Raw genomic sequence first — 14,316 nt, forward strand, 5'->3', positions numbered from 1 at the left:
CAAAGAAGTTGTTTTCCTTTCAATTCAGTTTCTTGAAAAGTCAGATTCTACCTGGGCCCAGGCATAATAAACTTTTGCCAAAGTTTTAAAAGGTATAATGCCTGACTTACCATTAAGGAAAGATATTAAATAACTATTTTTATTCATGCCACAAAGTCAAATCCTCTAAATCCTAATTTGCTTATGGAGAAAATGTTAATACCTAACTCCTGGAGTTGTAAAAATCAAAAAAGATAATTGAGGGGAAGTACTTAACACCCAACGTTTTGCAAGTATTCAATAGATGTAAACCACTAATACTGTTTTATAGTAGGAGGTGCAGGGGTGGACAAGTCATCTGAGTTTGCCCAAGACTTTCCAGTTTTAGCACGGAAATCCAGCATCCTGGGAAGCCCTTCAGTCTCAGGAAAACGCAGACGGTTGGTCACCCTAGGAGCAGTAGTGTTTGGAAACAGAGCTAAATGTAAATATGGGCTCTGTCTTCTGCCAGCTATTTGACCTGAAAGAAACTATTTAATCTTTGAGTTGCAATATCTTTGTCTGAAAATACATATGAGGACTAAATAAGTAAGGGATTTTGCACAAGTAGCAGCAATAGTAGCAACCGTATTCTTCCTGATTAAAAAAATCTTTACTGTCTTCCTTCTGCTTAGAGGTTTAAGCACAAAAAGATTTTGCTTGATATGAAAAGGTCCTTCAAGATCTGATTCTAACCTGCTTTTCTAGACACATACGCTGTTATGGCCCTTCCACTTATAGGTAGTGATAATAATAGTATAAATGATGATTGCAGTGATGACAGGTAACTGTTATCTTGTGCTTTCTGTCTATGAAGAACAGCTCTAAAGACTTTGTATAAGAACTGAAGCCAAAGAATCCCAGAACTAGTCACTATTTCCTGTACATACCACTCTTATACACTGCTCAGACTTTGCCCAGGCCATTCATTACTAGCGATTGCAAATGCTTCCTGTCTCTCCTTCAAGATCCTGCCTGAAGGTCACTTCCTGCATGATACCGTCCCAGAAGCCACGGGACAGGAGTTTCTCTCTTGCCCTTCATTGACCCCAAAACAATTTACACATGACTTTGCACTCCCTACCTGCTACTCTTTGCCTTATAGTAAACTTTTTTTTTTAATGTATCTGTATCCTTCACCGAAAAAGACCTCCTCCTATTCCTAGCACCAAGCACAAGACTGGATCAGTAGGTTGCTTTGTAAAATTAATGGAAGATTGTGGTACTGGCAAACCAACTGACTGACTTTACAATAAAGATTCCCTAAAGAATTTGTGATCAATGTTTATTTTTCATATTATCTATGGAAAATTGTAAAAGCTGCTTTACTGTGTGGAAATCCATGTGGCTTTAAGAACTTTGGGTATAAAGACTAAATAATTTAAGATGCATATCTTTCTCATGAAATAAGAGAATACAGTAGAAATGAGCCAGATGCCTGTTGTTGAAGTCTGTTATTTAAGATCAGAAGAGAGCAGATGTTACAAATAACACCACTAAATCCCCCATGCACAGGTTTATTGAACTGGTGGAGTCTCTCCCATGACTAGTTCTGCTTACTGCTTGGAGACCTGCTGACCCTGATCTATGGACTTACCTGCTTCTCTAGTAGTAAAAGGAGCTGAAATATGCATAATTAAGACCTATGATTTAATTGGATATGGGCCACTATCATTTCAGATTGAAGAAGCTTACTTGTTCTCAAATTCTATTTTGAAAATAGAAAAACAAAATCGTCACTTAGCCCAGCGGTCCCCAGCCTTTCTGGCACCAAGGACCAGTTTCGTGGAAGACAATTTTTCCCCGGGGTGGCAGGGAGGGAATGGTTCAGACAGGAATGCGAGCAATGGGGGGAGATGGGAATGGTTCAGGCGGTAATGCGAGTGATGGGGAGTGGCAGATGAAGCTTCGCTCCTAGCCCACCACTCACCTCCCGCTGCGCGACCCGGTTCCTAACAGGCAGCAGACAGTACCTATCTGCAGCCCGGGGATTGGGGACCCCTGATTTAGACTAATAATCAGAGGGATAACTTGATAACACTTTGTCTAGATTGTTTTAAAGAATTATAATATAAAATTACTTTCTTCCCCCAGGGCTTTCAGATAACTGTTTTTCATGGTTTTACTTTCCAAATATTAAGACACATAGTTGAAAAATTAAAGACTTTTAAAATGAAATAAAGTATGAATATGAAAAATCAGTATGCTAGTATTTCTTATGGTTGATCTGGCTTACCGCCTCCTCTGTTTTAATATTTGAAGTATTTTTTTAGACTTATTTTTAATTTGTCCGTCATGGTTGATTTTTTCCATTAAGTAGTAAATTTTATGGTAGTTTTACCTCTTACAATATAATTGATACATCAAAAATGGGTTAGCATTGATTTTATGCGTAGCTTTTAATATGGCTTTTCAGTATCAATAGATCTGTGTCTCATGCACTATCAGTGTTGTCATTTGGCCAGTGAAACGAGGTTTCCGGATTCCTGAGAGATTTGAAATGGCCAGAGTACATAGAACTCCTCAAGTGGATACTTGCTAATGCCAATTTGGGAAATTTGTGATAGCACATAACATGTGGGAAAGTCCCAGAATGGGCTGAGATCTCTTCGACAGGATCATATCTAGGTGAAAATTCAGTTCAGAAATTACCTTGAGACCCTTGTATTGTACTCTGTGTTGTGGTTTCACGATAGTTGATATACAGAACGTGGGCTGGTGCATGATAAACATCTGAATGCCAATTCACTCTGACTCATCGGGAAACACCAGTCTTGCTAAGGCTTACTTATTTCCTCCCTGGTTTATTTCCTGCCATGTTTAACATAGTTAAAGACAAATAATTTGGGTGCCAAACGGCCTAAAATGATGACCCTTTTGAGCCTTATATTTAAAATGTACACTGAAAATATTTTGTTAGAACTAGAGCACTTGTCTCCCTGCTTCTATGCTTTTCAGAGCAAGGAATGTCATGCTTTAGTTGCTCTGCATCTGAATTTATTCCCAATTCCTCTTTTATAGTCTTTTTGGAGACAGTGTATGGTGAGTCATTAGCATTAATATTATTTCAGTTTCAGTGGGACTACATATCCATACTTAGAAAAGGGTGTTGGTGGATTTCATTATTCATTCAGAATAAATTCCTACTCTAACATAAATGTTGCTCAGGATAGAGCTTTGAAATGGATCCTGATTCTTTAAATTCTTTCCTGTCTGTTTCAGGAAATAGTGAGATCCTGTTGATAGTAAAGTACAATGTGTCTAAAGTTCACTTCTAAACAGGCTGGTCTTTGCAATGAAAGTCATCTGCATTCTCTTTATAATTCAGAGCTGCAAGAGATCTGTCTAATCTTGGAGATCTGATCCAGTATCATTTAGAAAAAAAATATTCTAGATAATAATTCTACCATTCAGATTAGTGAAAGCAGTAAAGCTTTACAGCTTCTGTCGTCTTAAAAAGATATCATGAGACAGGGGAATAAGGACTTGGATTATGGTTTAGGAGATTTAGTTATTTGGAAAAATAAAATGATTAGTACAGTTATTATTCAACTTTTTAATCAACGAAAGCAAATGGCATCCGTTTGTTATCATTCTTTCCACAGAAGACAAAGGCTCAGGTGCCGATGGTGCTGACTGCTGGTCCCAAGTGGCTACTGGATGTGACTTGGCAAGGAGTGGAAGACAACAAAAACAACTGCATTGTGTACAGCAAAGGTAAGTGCAAGATCATTTCCCTCTCGCTTTGGATGTATTGAAACCTGAGTGTTGCAAAATAGAACCAAATGAGCTGAAATGGGAGTACAAAGTAAAATGGGCTCCTCTCTCTTCCTTTTTCCCTTATGAATCTCCCTAACCTGTAATTTCAGCAAGGCTACTGGGTTTTTTGTTGTTGTTGTTGTTCTTTTCCTGTACAGCATAAAACAAAACGTGTTAGACCATTAATTACTTAGCGCCATTCACATTCACCTAACCGTGGATTGGAGTGCCTTGACTAGTACCTTCCTCGCTGTTACTTTTATTCAGAGGGGGTTTGATGAAATCTCGGATTCCTCTCTTAGGCATCATCCATCAAAAAGTAAATTCCTTTTGAAATTTGGCAGTCCGTGTCAGGGTGTCAAGGTGCGAGTTCTAGAAGGCACTGCATTCCAGCCAGTTTCCTGAAATCACACACGATGAGGGGCTAGCTGAAAAGGAAGCCGTTGCAAAGACTGAGAATTCCTCCCCATGGTGATTTCTGAAGGGCAGGAGGCAAATGCTAGAGAGGAAGCGATGGCTTGCAGAGCATTGCCTTTGATTTGCTCAGTGTGGCATCAGCCTAGACTGCGTCAAACAGCTACACCCTGGCTGCAAAGGAACCGCTGCTCCGGGACACACAACATGGGACCGACTCCCCCAAACTCAGGCCCCTCCACGTGTGTGGTGGGATTTACCACACTTTTCTCCATATTCAAGTTCTGGGCCCAAGCTCTGTACTTTTACAGTGAAATCCCTAATCTCACTCCTTCGTAAATATTGCAAAACTTTGTGCTTCTCATGTTTAATTTCTTTTCGCTTTCTTTTTTAACCAAATAGACCTACTGAGATCAAAGATGTATTTGCACATTGAACCTAGAAACCATAAAAGCATACAAGGGAACAAGCAAATAAGCACCCCTATCAATATATTAACATATAAAACACTAATCATAACATCAAAGACTCTTAAAAACTTGCTAGAAACAATTACAACTTGTTCCTATAATCATTACAATTTGTACACTTATAAGAGGATTGCCTTTAAACTACCATAAGCCTTTGAAAGTTGAAACACCAGAAAGAGGGAATTTGCAAGCTAAAAAAGACAATCTGCACACCAGGATCTGATTATATTCCTTTTCCTTCTGTAATTGCTGGTCTCATACCCACTTATTTTCAAACACCAAATACCTGTAGTATGCTAGTGGGAGCTTTTAACTAGAAGGGAAGTTAAGATTTTCCCAGGATATGTCACTATGTTCTATCAAAATGGGAAGCGATATTATAGTGAACCAGCTTACCAGTGTCCACATTCAGAATGCAAACACTACAAGAGATGGCTTGGAGTGTAGGATCAATGACTGGCGCTAAATTTTTGTTGTGCAATATCTTATCTCTATGATGGCAATATAATATGGAGGAACCAAGAGGACAGCTATTCTATCATAATCCAAATCCATTACATGTTTCAATCGGGCATTGTTTTAGAAGAGATGATTATTATATTGTTACATAAGGAAAAACACTATAACAAAATTGTAATTCTATGTTCAATGGAGTACCTTAGTTTGAACATGTTTACGTGTTTGCGTTATGGTTAGATATACCTTAAGCCTCTTGGCAGTAAACATTTTGGAGTAATTTGTAGAAGCTTATTAATTAACTCATAAAGCATGGATTGAGCCCAACTGTGTGCTAGCTTTGTACGTGGATAATAACAGCCACCCTTTATTAAGCACCCCTGAATCCTCTCCTTGGTACTCCCATACCAAATTCTATGCACTTCTCTCATTGCTCTTTTAACCTCGTTTTATGATCATCATTTTATGTTTCAAAAAAAGAGTAGTAAAAAGTTAGGTATTATTGCCTGCCTTTCCAATCTACTCTATATTTACTGAGGGCAAGGATTATGTCTCAGTCATCTTTTTATCCTTGGTCTGGCATGCTGCCTGTACAAAAAGAGCACAGAGTAAATAATGATTGGTTGACCAGATAAACAAATGATGAATGGTTGCTAGAAACTATAATAGACACATCACATACTGTGATGATGAACAATATGAATTCCTAATATTCAGTAGTTTTTAACCTATAAAAGGTAACTCGATATTGTTCAACTTACAAGAACAGATGGCATTGCAATTCAAATAACAAGGACTGCAGTAACTACTGTATATGCATAATTTCATTTAATCATCATTTAATACCTCCTAGTAGGTAATTAACATCCTACCCAATTTTACAAAAAATGAAATTGAGACATAGCTAGATTAAGTAATTTGTCATGGTCACATAGCTACTAAGTGTTTTTTTTTTTTTTAATTGAGGTATAGTTGATTTACAATGTTGTGTTAATTTCTGCTGTACAGCAAAGTGTTTCAACTACTAAGTGTTTAAAGTGGGATGCAAACACACATCTGTCTAATCGAGGGCCTGAGTTGTACATATTAGAATACGTTCTCCCTGCATTAAGCTTTCAAGCAGCTAGATGAGATAAGTAGTGTGTTTCTCATTTTACACAACCTACATTGTGTGTGACTTAGAGCAGTAGTATGGTTGTCCCTGGTCCAGGAGAGCTAACAGAGAAGCCAAATTTAAATTCAGATTTTGATAATTCCAAATCCTATACTCTCTGTACTGTGTGACTCTACCTTTCCCCTTGACGCTATTACATGATGAATAAATTCTCTTAAACTACGCAAGCATTTCTGTGCAGAAATCACAGAGTATTATTATAATATGGCACTTACCAAAGTACACTTCACATAACCCTAAGATTAAAGGAAAAGTCCCAGGACCAAATATTGCCTATCTTGGCCCCTCTTGAAAACTCACAAGGCCTTCTGGTATGAATGCTCTGAGAAGTCCTGTAGTAAAACAAACCAGAATAAAAACCTGTGTAACTCGTTTGACTATATGATATACATATTTTTTTTTCTCCAACCAGTGGACATCCACTGGAACATTGGAATTAGTTCTCTGGTTAACACACTTGGGAAAACTCTGCTGTAGACTCTACTCTGATCTCCTAGATGGGCTTCAGAGGCCTGATGCTAATTCCTAGAATTCAGCTTGCCTTTGGAGGAAGGGAATAGTTCACTCAAAGTTCTGTGAATACCTCGATATTCTAGGATTATACTAGGGATTGTTCTCATCATGGAAAATAGGACCCCAGGAATCACTCCTACCGGGACCACATGAGCTCTGAAGCCTTCTGTCTTCACAGGCTATGGGTATGATAAGCCTTCTCAAAGCAAAAGAGTTTTGTAGTTGGAAGGGTTTGGTGATTTAGATTTAATAGGTACATATTGACTTGAACATCTGTAATGTGTGAGACATTTTCATAATGTATATGTTATTTATCAGTTGGGGCTGTTTTGTTTTCAAATGAAATGAAATTGGCTTATACAAAAAATAATCAAAGTGTAAGTGTGTGTGTGTGTGTGTGTGTGTGTGTGTGTGAGTGTGCGTGCATGCGTGAGTGTATTGGGGGTAGGGGAGTTCATCTGCTCATATAACTGAGAATCCAGGGATCTTCTGAACTTCAGGATCAGTTTAATTCAGTTGTTCACACTTTGTCCCCAGACTGTCTCTATCTTCTGCCTCTTCTTTCTTTGTGAGTTTCATCCTCAGAAATGTTCCTGTCGAGTGGTGAGAAACTCCAAACTTATTCTATAAGCACAGCAATCCCAGTGAAAAGAGAGCTTTTCTGGGTTTTATTTGGGGTACATCACATACCAATCCTTGTACCAATGAATCACTATGACTCTTCCTTACAAACTACAATCATCTGTAGACCTAACCCCACGTAAACCACTGAGACAAAGGAGAAGTAGTTCCCCAAGTGAAATCAAAGTGCTACTTCCAGACAGAAAAGAATGGTTGCTTGATGGGCTAACATCCTTGTACCCAGATGCAACACATTACTCCTAATGTCTAAAAAGCTCTCCCTGAGATGAAAAGTAAATTCCAGATGCCAAAATTGCATTGCCTTATTTTGTTTTCTAGCTAAGAACCTAAACTACTTATGAATTCTATGCCAAAATCACCTTTTTGGGGCCTGCCTATCTGAAAGTATATTAGTACCTATTTACAAAAGAATGTAAAATGCGTATATGTAGCATTTTAAAATGCCTTAACTGTGAAATTGTTTATAATATTTTCTTATGGCATGTAACTATTACCATTTCAGAGACATGCTTACTTTTTGAAGTGTTTTTAAATGTGGGCTAGTAGTAAAATTAAATATAATTATAAAATTTTCATTTCCAGGGTGTCCATCAAATAATGATTATCAAATTACATCACTTAGTGCTATCTGACAGGCTGCCATCATCCTGTTTTATCAAAGTAAAAAAAAAGTATAGTATTTAGCATTAATATTATAATCTGATGCACTTTTTTTTTCCTGCCTCAACTACCCCCTGTCATTCCAGAAAGTAATTAGCTCATCCAGACACTGATGGACCAGACTTGTCGGGTTGTCTGGTTTCTGCCATTATTCTCAGCAGACTCCAGATAATTCTAATTGACTTATGTCCAATGGAAAAATACTAAAAAGCACCATGCTGAAGTTAAAGGGAGGCTGCTGGAGAGGAGTGTGAGCAGAGGTCTGCCCACTTACTCCTAAAATCCATGAATGCCTGTCGAACATTGGAAATTAACTTCTTCTCTTTCCTATACACCTCTGTGTTTTTTATAGCATTTGCACAGTATGGTGCCCTTTCTCATTTGTGAAAAGTAAATAAGTTACTTCGAGTTTCACGTTGTTGAACATTCGAAATTAAACCTTTAGCATCTTGCACGTGAGTTTGCTCATTCAGTTCACTTCAAATGAGGAAAAATTAAATTATTTGGGTTTTCGTGGAGTGTTATTTCAGAGCAGCCACATTCTCTAGGGAGCTGGATGAAGAGAATAAACATTGTCAATCAAAGGAGTGAAAAAGTATCAGCTAACCCTCAATCTCACCTTAACCATGGAAGATTTCTTTTTATATAAAAGCACAATCTCATTGTAAAAAACTGTTGCTTAGATGGAACCTTGGGCAAACCACTTTTCCTCTTTAAATCCTGAATTTTTTCAGCTGTAACAATGAAATAGCAGTGGCCATCTCACAGGATTTTTGTGAAGATGCACCCGTATGCATAACTGCATATGTTATTATAAATATTATATTGCTGATGATCTTATACTCAGTCCAGTTTGCCCTTTTGGTTATATGTCAGAACAAATTTAGAGGAAATGAACCCAGGCCTCCATGTTGGTATCAAGCAAGTGTGTGAGAAAACCTGGTCACCAGATACCAGATTTATAGCCAAGAATTCCATAAATCCCATTTGGTCCCTGTGAACCCACAGTATCTGCAGAGAACTGCATTATAGAATCAGAGGCCAGAAGCGTTTGCCTAAAGATATTTTTTCCCTTGGGCACATGATATTTTTAAGAAAGTCATATGTAAAATGCTAGTATAAAGATAATAATGATGATAATATTAAAACTAGCAATGGCAGTTACCATTTATTAAGCACGTATTCTATGCCAGGCATGGTTTTAAACACTTTACATACGTTTTCTGGTTTACCGCTACAAGAAAATTATGATGTAAGCAGAATTATTCCCACTTTACAGATGAGTAAACTCAGGTTTAGGTAAGTAAATAGTTCAAGGATATATAGCTCATATGTGATGAATTGATATTCAATCTTAAGCGTGTTGACCTTGATTCCCAATTATACAATTTAGCAGAGTTTTGATGATACCATTTCCTAGGCCTAGATTGTAGGTTATTGGTCTTCTTCACAAATTTACGTACATATTTATCAATGAAACTGTTTTTTCCTCGCTCTGTGGTTTGGTTTTTAAGAAAAAGTTTTCCAGAACTAAAACGGCAGTGACAGCAGTACCTTATGCTAATTTCTCTGTTGCTTCGAAGGCCACAGCAATTTAAAGTCACGTAGAAAACTAATCTCCAAATCATTCTATGACCATCTTCAAAGTTCTGATTTTGCTTGTTTGGACAAATGTAATCATGCAATTAATTCAGTTAAGCCCTGACTGATTGTGTACTACGTTCAAGGTCCTATACCAGGTACTGTTGAAATAATGACAGTAATTCTAATATAACCTAACTTGGATGAGCAACTTTCTGCACACTGACTAAATTGATCAACTGTTTAAAACAAAGATCTTTCATTAGAAGGACGCTTGCAAAAGTCTGGACTATTTTCCACCTTAAAATAGAGGATCTGTTGCATGTTCCTAGAATTTTGAAACAGCCTTGTCTAACATGGCAGTCAATTTTCCCAACTAGCCTACAAGTTCATGGTTAACTTTACTTAAAGGACCTAATGCTATATAAATAAGAAAGTAATTTAAAAAGAAAAACTTGTGCTCATATTTAAGTGTTTATTTAACCATTCTGTAGTTCACAGAAAATGTATAACTGTTGTCTAGTTTTACAGTATTCTTAAAAGAGGGTGGGTGCCTGTACCAAATATTTAGCAGCAGGAATTATAAAATCATAAGGCGATTAAGTTAGCTAGCCGCAGAATTCCAATATTGCTTTTTAAATGACTTCAGGATATAGGAGGTACTAAGGTTATTATCTGTTATCAGGAATACAGTGGAATTGTACAACTGGATAATAACGAAACAAACTGACACAATGTAAAATTACATTATCAGTGTGTTAAAACAAAATTGCGCCCTAAAGGAGTCCACATGCCAGCTCAGAGCCGCAGTGTAATTATGCTTAACTCTGATAATTAAGATACAGCGGAGATCAACAGAATCATTTTCATTAAGAAAATTATTAATGATGGTGGTATAACAGTAATTGATTGCAGAGCACCACAGGATAACGTGATGCCGAAAACCCAATATGTTTCACGAACATCTGAGGTTTTTTCTGGTTATGTTCTCTAAGAATGAGAGATGTTTGGGGGGTGAGCAATTTATTATGCCTGTTCTAGGAATCAGTGATTGCTTTAAATGGCTGCTTTAGAAAACCATCGTTTTGATTCAAATTGTCATTTCTGAGGGGTTCTTAAGGTCGAGACAAGTGACCCCACCAGTGAATGTGTTATTTACAGTGGAGCTGTCTGTTGCAAATTGCAGAATGACAGCAACTTCAGCAAATATAGGGCCTTCTGCCATTTCCATTTTTTACTATGCATTTACTGTTTTTACAATTATGTTAGCGATTTACTGATGTTATTTCAGTCTGGGTCTGGCCATACTGAATAGTTTATGTCCTGAGTTATTCTTAACGTATGCTATTTGATGTGGAAAAAATACATTTGTTTTCGTATCAACATCACTGTGAGTTTCCTTAATGAAATGTTGGTAAATAATCCTGCACGATAATACTATTAATTACTTCAGTGGATTAGATGCGCTCTCATATGTTGGAGAAAAATATCCTAAACCATCCTGGATCCAGGCATGAATGAAGCTTCTGTCTCTTAGGGGTTAAAAACCCAGGTAGGATGTTGGCAAATGATAAGAACTAAGAATATATCAGTTTCATAAGTATAAAAATGAAAAATGAAGAGTGGGGTCTTCTGAGAGGTGACTCACTATCATTCAGGGATGTTAGCTTGTCATTCAAAGTGATGCTAATCTTGAAAGCTACCCTCAAAAGGATCTTTGTCAGCTAAAATGAGGAACAACTCTTTAGGGTCAATGTTTTCAGAGTAAGATGTTGTGAATACTTCTTTAAAACAGTGTATTACATAGAAAAAAAAATATATTATATTATAATTCCAACTGAAAAAGTAGAATATGAGGTTCTGTGCCTAGTATGATTATAATTGTATTTTAAAAGTATATGTACAGCAAAACACCTGGGGAAGAAATAGCAATACACTGAAACTATGAAAGTATTTCTGTAAAGGTGGTAAGGTTTGGGAAAATCCGTATTCCTCTTTTATAGTTTTCTTCACTTTGATTATTGTCGTTATATAATTTAAGAAAAATATTTGCAAACGAAAATCACTCTTTGTCTTAACTACACTCCTGCTCTTCTTTTTTTTTTTTTTAATTAATTAATTTATTTATTTACTTTTGGCTGTGTTGGGTCTTCGTTTCTGAGCGAGGGCTTTCTCCAGTTGTGGCAAGCGGGAGCCACTCTTCATCGCGGTGCGCAGGCCTCTCACTATCGCGGCCTCTCTTGTTGTGGAGCACAGGCTCCAGACGCCCAGGCTCAGTAGTTGTGGCTCACAGGCCTAGTTGCTCCGCGGCATGTGGGATCTTCCCGGACCAGGGCTCGAACCCGTGTCCCCTGCATTGGCAGGCAGATTCTCAACCACTGCGCCACCAGGGAAGCCCCCTGCTCTTCTTTTTATACAACCCAAACTAACAGAACAAAAATCTTTGCCTTACCCATGAAGTCCCTCATCCATGGAATTTAAATTATATTCGAGTGATATACATTTTTCTTTAGTATCTCTGTAAATGTCCTGACACTTTGTATTTCATAAGATAATTTTCCAAATAAAATAAAAGTAACTGAGAACAGGCTCTGCACATGATATGGCCCAGGTGTCATGAGGGATACAGAGGAATATGAAACACACCCGTGACTTAAGGAGTTTGTTGAAAGAGCTTAATTGATGAAGGTTGCATAATGCGGAGTTCTGTCTTACATGGTCAAGGCAAAGTTGACAGAAGATGTGGAATTTTGGTTGGATATTGAAAGTTGAATATAAATTTGAGAAACGGGGGAAGGCATCTGAGGAGGTTGAAATGTGTGCCTAAAAGTTTACAGGCTGCGATACATACCGTGTTTTCATGAGAGTGTCAGGGCACACTTTAGAACAGAGAATTTACAAATAAGACTAGTGAGGGGCAAGCCTGCAAACGTTTCTGAGGGCCGTGTTGTGGGTTCGGCTGAGTGCTCAGTCTAAAGACCTCATCAAGGGGGTGATGGAGAGCTACTGAAAGTTCTGAGGCACACATATTCACAGTGGGATTTTACTAAGATTATTGTGTCAAAGGCGAAGCTCAGGTCCATCCACTAATAAAAACAAGACTTTATCTGTCAAGAAATAATGTTGGTACCTACATCTCTCTAGAATATAATATAAATCTTCTGCTTTTCTCCCCTCATTACCTGACTCCAACAATTTTTTCAACACCAAATGTACCTCCAATGCCCTTATGTCTTCACCATCATTGCCCTGCCCACCAACCTCCCATCCTTACTTTCAGAGGACCTGACTTGGATTCCATGGGTCCATCATTTTAATTACTCTCTTGCACCCTCTCACTTTTCTCTCCTTCTCTGGCCTTTAGTGGCCTGAATACCCTCATGTTAATCAATCCAACTTTCCACCTTCCCCTGGCTTTATCCAAGCAGCAGAAGCTAGGGGAAGTAATATTTGTAAAGTGCTTAGAATAGCACCTGATCCACAGTGAGTGCTATATAAATGTGTGGTCAAAATACAACAATGGAACCATCACCACCACTCACAACAACAAAAATACAACAGAAGCTAATGCTGACCAGTTTATATTACATTTGACTGCGAGGTGAATGTGATCCCTCAGTGTAAGTAGCCTGGCAATACAGATCTTTTTTCTGAATCCATCTTCAAAGTGACTATGTCAGACTTCTGTCTCCCTAAATATATACCATCCCCTGTTAGATACTGACCTTGCTTCTTGTTTTCCAGAGAAAATGGAAAACTAGAAGCACATATAACCCTCCAACAAGTGGCTTCCTTTTGCAATTAGCCTGATTACAAGGATCAGTATGGCCCGTGAGACCAAATCTGACCCACCACCTGTTTTTGTAAATAAAGTTTTATTGGAATATAGCTACCATGATTTGTTTGTATATTTTGTTTGTGGCTGCTTTCACACCGCAACATCAGAGTTGAGTAGTTGTGGCAGAGACCCTCTAGCCTGCAAAGCCTGAAGTGTTTACTATTTGACTGTTTACAGAAAAAGCTTGGCAACGCCCGAACTAAGCCTACAAGGTTATTACCTTGGCCTAAAATGCCCTACATGATCTGCCCCTGGATACCTCTGTGGGTTATTTACTATGACTCTCCAACTATTCTTTTCCAGTGTCACAAGCCCTTGCTTTTGTTTGAAAATACAAAGAATGCCTCTGCCTCAAGGCCTTTGCACTGTGCCCTGCTCTGCCCCCACATGGGCCCCTCTCTTGCTTCATTCAAAACTCTCTCCAAATGTTGCCTTCCCAGAGGGTCTGCCTAACTACTCTGTCTCTGTTTCTCTCTTTGTTCTCCTCAGTATTAGTCAATTCAGGCTGCTATAACAAAACACCATAGGCTGGTAGCTTAACACCAGACTTCTTTCTCACAGTTCTGGAAGGCGGAAAGTTCAAGCTCAAGGTGCAGGCAGATTTGGTATCTAGTGAGGACCCATCTTCCTGGTTTACAGATGGCCACCTTCTTGCTGTATCTTCATATGGTGGGGTGTGTGTGTGTGTGTGTGTGTGTGAGAGAGAGAGAGAGAGAGAGAGAGAGAGAGCGCTCCCTCCCTCATGTCTCTTATAAGGGCATTAATCCCATCATGAGGTCTCCACCCTTATG

At 38.2% G+C, this 14,316-nt stretch overlaps 1 protein-coding gene across 3 annotated transcripts in view; it reads left to right on the plus strand.

The window, feature by feature from the left end:
* ZFPM2 (zinc finger protein, FOG family member 2) overlaps positions 1 to 14,316 on the plus strand; it is a 467,674-nt gene that overhangs the window by 302,378 nt on the left and 150,980 nt on the right. For all 3 annotated transcript variants that reach the window (XM_082434268.1, XM_082434269.1, XM_082434270.1), the window contains one exon: positions 3,624 to 3,735. In XM_082434268.1, coding sequence (XP_082290394.1) covers positions 3,624 to 3,735 — 112 coding nt within the window. The remainder of the gene's footprint in view (positions 1 to 3,623; positions 3,736 to 14,316) is intronic.

Source organism: Balaenoptera physalus (genome assembly GCF_965194825.1).
Source record: "Balaenoptera physalus genome assembly, chromosome: 17".
In the NCBI taxonomy this organism is placed as follows: Eukaryota; Metazoa; Chordata; class Mammalia; order Artiodactyla; family Balaenopteridae; genus Balaenoptera; species Balaenoptera physalus.